Below are 2,405 nucleotides of genomic sequence, written 5' to 3'. Positions count from 1 at the left end.
GCCGGGGGGTGCTTGCGGGGACAGCCCGAAGAGCTGCAGGTCATCTACGAGGGTGAGTGAGGGCAGCGCGGTGTCAGCGGGGGCTGGTGGAGGAGCACGGAGCCTGGGCAGGGAGCTGCAATCCTGCCCTGGCTGTGGAGGGCTCTGCTCCCTGCACGGACAGAGCAGAGAGAGATTTCAGGGGCATGAGGGGTTTTGGTGGCCAGCACCTCCTGGCTGATCCTGTTGGGCCCTGCTCCCTCTTGGCCATGGCAAGAGCTGGGTGGGATGGTCCCGGCTGGAGGGGCTCCTCGGGTCCCCACCCATCTGGGCTCTGACCTTGGCTCTGTTCCTCTCTGTTTCAGCCCTTCAAGCCATGAGAAAAGACAACTGCCCCTCCTACACAAGCGTGATGGTTCAAGCCCTCTTTGACCAAAGAGCTGCAGTATTAAATTCATCTTCTGCATCGAGACAAGCGATGTCCCTAGAAAAGCACCAGATACCATTCAACAGGAGACCACCTGGAGACCAGAGGAAACCATCTGGAGCTCCAGGCACCGATGCCAAGCCCAACTGAGCCTGCCAGGAAGGCCTTGTGGCTCCTGGCCTGTCCTTCCCTCTTGACCCGTCCCTGCCTCCATACTGCTCCATCCCTTTAGCCTTCAGACCCAGCCCGTTCCCTTCTCCTGCTCCCAGCTCATCCCTCCACTTCTTCTTCCCTTAATAAACAGTTGGGTTTCTCCCCAAATCTGCATCTTTGTGGAACTGAAATGGCACAAAACCTGAGCCCTGGAGCACACGGGGCCTTTCTTTTTCCCCCTTGCGCCATGTGCAGAGACAGAGAGGGACAAGGGCAGCTCAGACTGGAAAGGTCCCTGTCCTGAAGGTCCAGTTCCAGAACACTGTGGCATTAAAGATCTTGGTGGGCACACTGAAGGCCAGTGGTAGGACAAAGAGCCTGAATATTAGCAGAGCCAGCTTCAGTCTGCTCTGAACCGAACTGTGAAGGTTTCCATGGCAAGCATCCATGGAGGGCAAAGGAGCTTGGAATGCTGGAAGTTACTCAAGAATAGCTTCCTGAAAGCACAGCAATGGTCCATCCCTCAAAGGGGAAAGAAGAAGGCAGAAACAGAGACCACCGTGGCTTAACAGTGAGTTTTGTGTGTGCTTGAAAGCAAAGGAAGAAGCAGCACACTGCCTGAGACACAGACACGTGTCCATCCCAGTGTAAGGAGCACTGCCAGGCAGTGCCTGGGTACCGTGCCCAAGTCTGGTCCCCACAGTTCCAGAATCACAGCCCCTGCATCAGACACAGTCAGAAATCAAAGCAAAGGAGACCAGAGGGAGGGAACCGTTCCAGTCTGTCTTGGGCGTTACTGCAGAACAGCCACTGCTTCTTGCTCCACCTGGATCTGGGCTTTGCTGACCCCAGAGCCAGCCAGGTTGTGCTCTGGTACCCAGAGGCTGTTCAGAGAGGGCAGGAAAAATGCTCCATGCAGAGTGGAGAGTCCCGGACGTTGCTTATAAGAGCATCCCGCAGGAACAGGGATCTGGCCTCTTGCTGAAAACACTCAGGGTTTGCTGCCAGGCCTGGAGGCAGGAATTCAGGGCTGTGAAGATGCCAAAGCAGCCCAGCTGTGTCTGCAGAGGGCCTGGGGCTGGGAGTGTGAACCTACAGCTGGAAACACACTTGGAGCAATAGGAGCTGGAGTGGCTGTTCTTCAAGGAGCAGAAGGAATTCAGCCTTGCCAGGGTTTCTGAAGTGTGTATTGGTGTTCCCCAAGAAAGCGACAGGTTTGGGTAAATGCCTTTGGAGACAAGGGGCTTGTTCCTCAAGGAAAGTGCTTCGCAAAGAGTTCCCCATGAGGTTGGTCCAAAGGTGTCCCTTTGGCTCTCCGTGTCCTTTCACTCCCTGTGGTCCATTGCACTTTGTAGAGAGGCAGGGGAAGGGGGAAGGCTGTGAAGAGCAGGTTTGGGTTCTGCCTGTGCCTGCGGAGACCAAGCCAAGCAGCTGCCAGCAGGCTCTGTTAGCCACCTTTCAGCAGAGGTCTGAGCAGGAGCATCTCTGTGCAGCTGAGAGCCCCAAAGCTGTCTGGGAGAGCTGTGAATTCAAAGGCCTTTATCCACACCCTTATGCCATCTTACCTATCTGGGCTTTTGAATTCCCAGATGTATGTCGGTGTAGAGTCGTGACAGCCAATAAAGATACAAGGAGTCAGTTATGTGCAGAAAAGATGCCTGAAATTTATTTTTCTCATCTGGTTTTTTATACCCCTTGCTAGCAGCAAGCAGTATCCTTATTTTAGGTAAGCAAGCAACAGCATTTTCATTGGCTAGGATCTATGTGCGATACATTTGGCAAAGCTCAAGGCCTTATTGCAGTTCCCACATCCTAGGCCTATCAGCTTTACAGCCTACCTTTGTTT

At 54.1% G+C, this 2,405-nt stretch overlaps 1 protein-coding gene across 1 annotated transcript in view; it reads left to right on the top strand.

Moving 5' to 3' along the window:
- Positions 1 to 735, top strand: part of LOC108639463 — a 4,403-nt gene extending 3,668 nt beyond the window's left edge. The window contains exons 11-12 of the mRNA XM_029959585.1: positions 8 to 52; positions 345 to 735. Coding sequence (XP_029815445.1) covers positions 8 to 52; positions 345 to 556 — 257 coding nt within the window. The 3' untranslated portion in view covers positions 557 to 735. The remainder of the gene's footprint in view (positions 1 to 7; positions 53 to 344) is intronic.
- The last annotated feature ends 1,670 nt before the right edge of the window (positions 736 to 2,405 follow it).

This window comes from Manacus vitellinus, unplaced genomic scaffold (genome assembly GCF_001715985.3).
Source record: "Manacus vitellinus isolate BGI_N305 unplaced genomic scaffold, ASM171598v3 scaffold_20_pilon, whole genome shotgun sequence".
In the NCBI taxonomy this organism is placed as follows: Eukaryota; Metazoa; Chordata; class Aves; order Passeriformes; family Pipridae; genus Manacus; species Manacus vitellinus.
The sequence above is the reverse complement of the archived record's forward strand: the minus strand, read 5'-3'. Positions and strand labels throughout refer to the sequence as shown.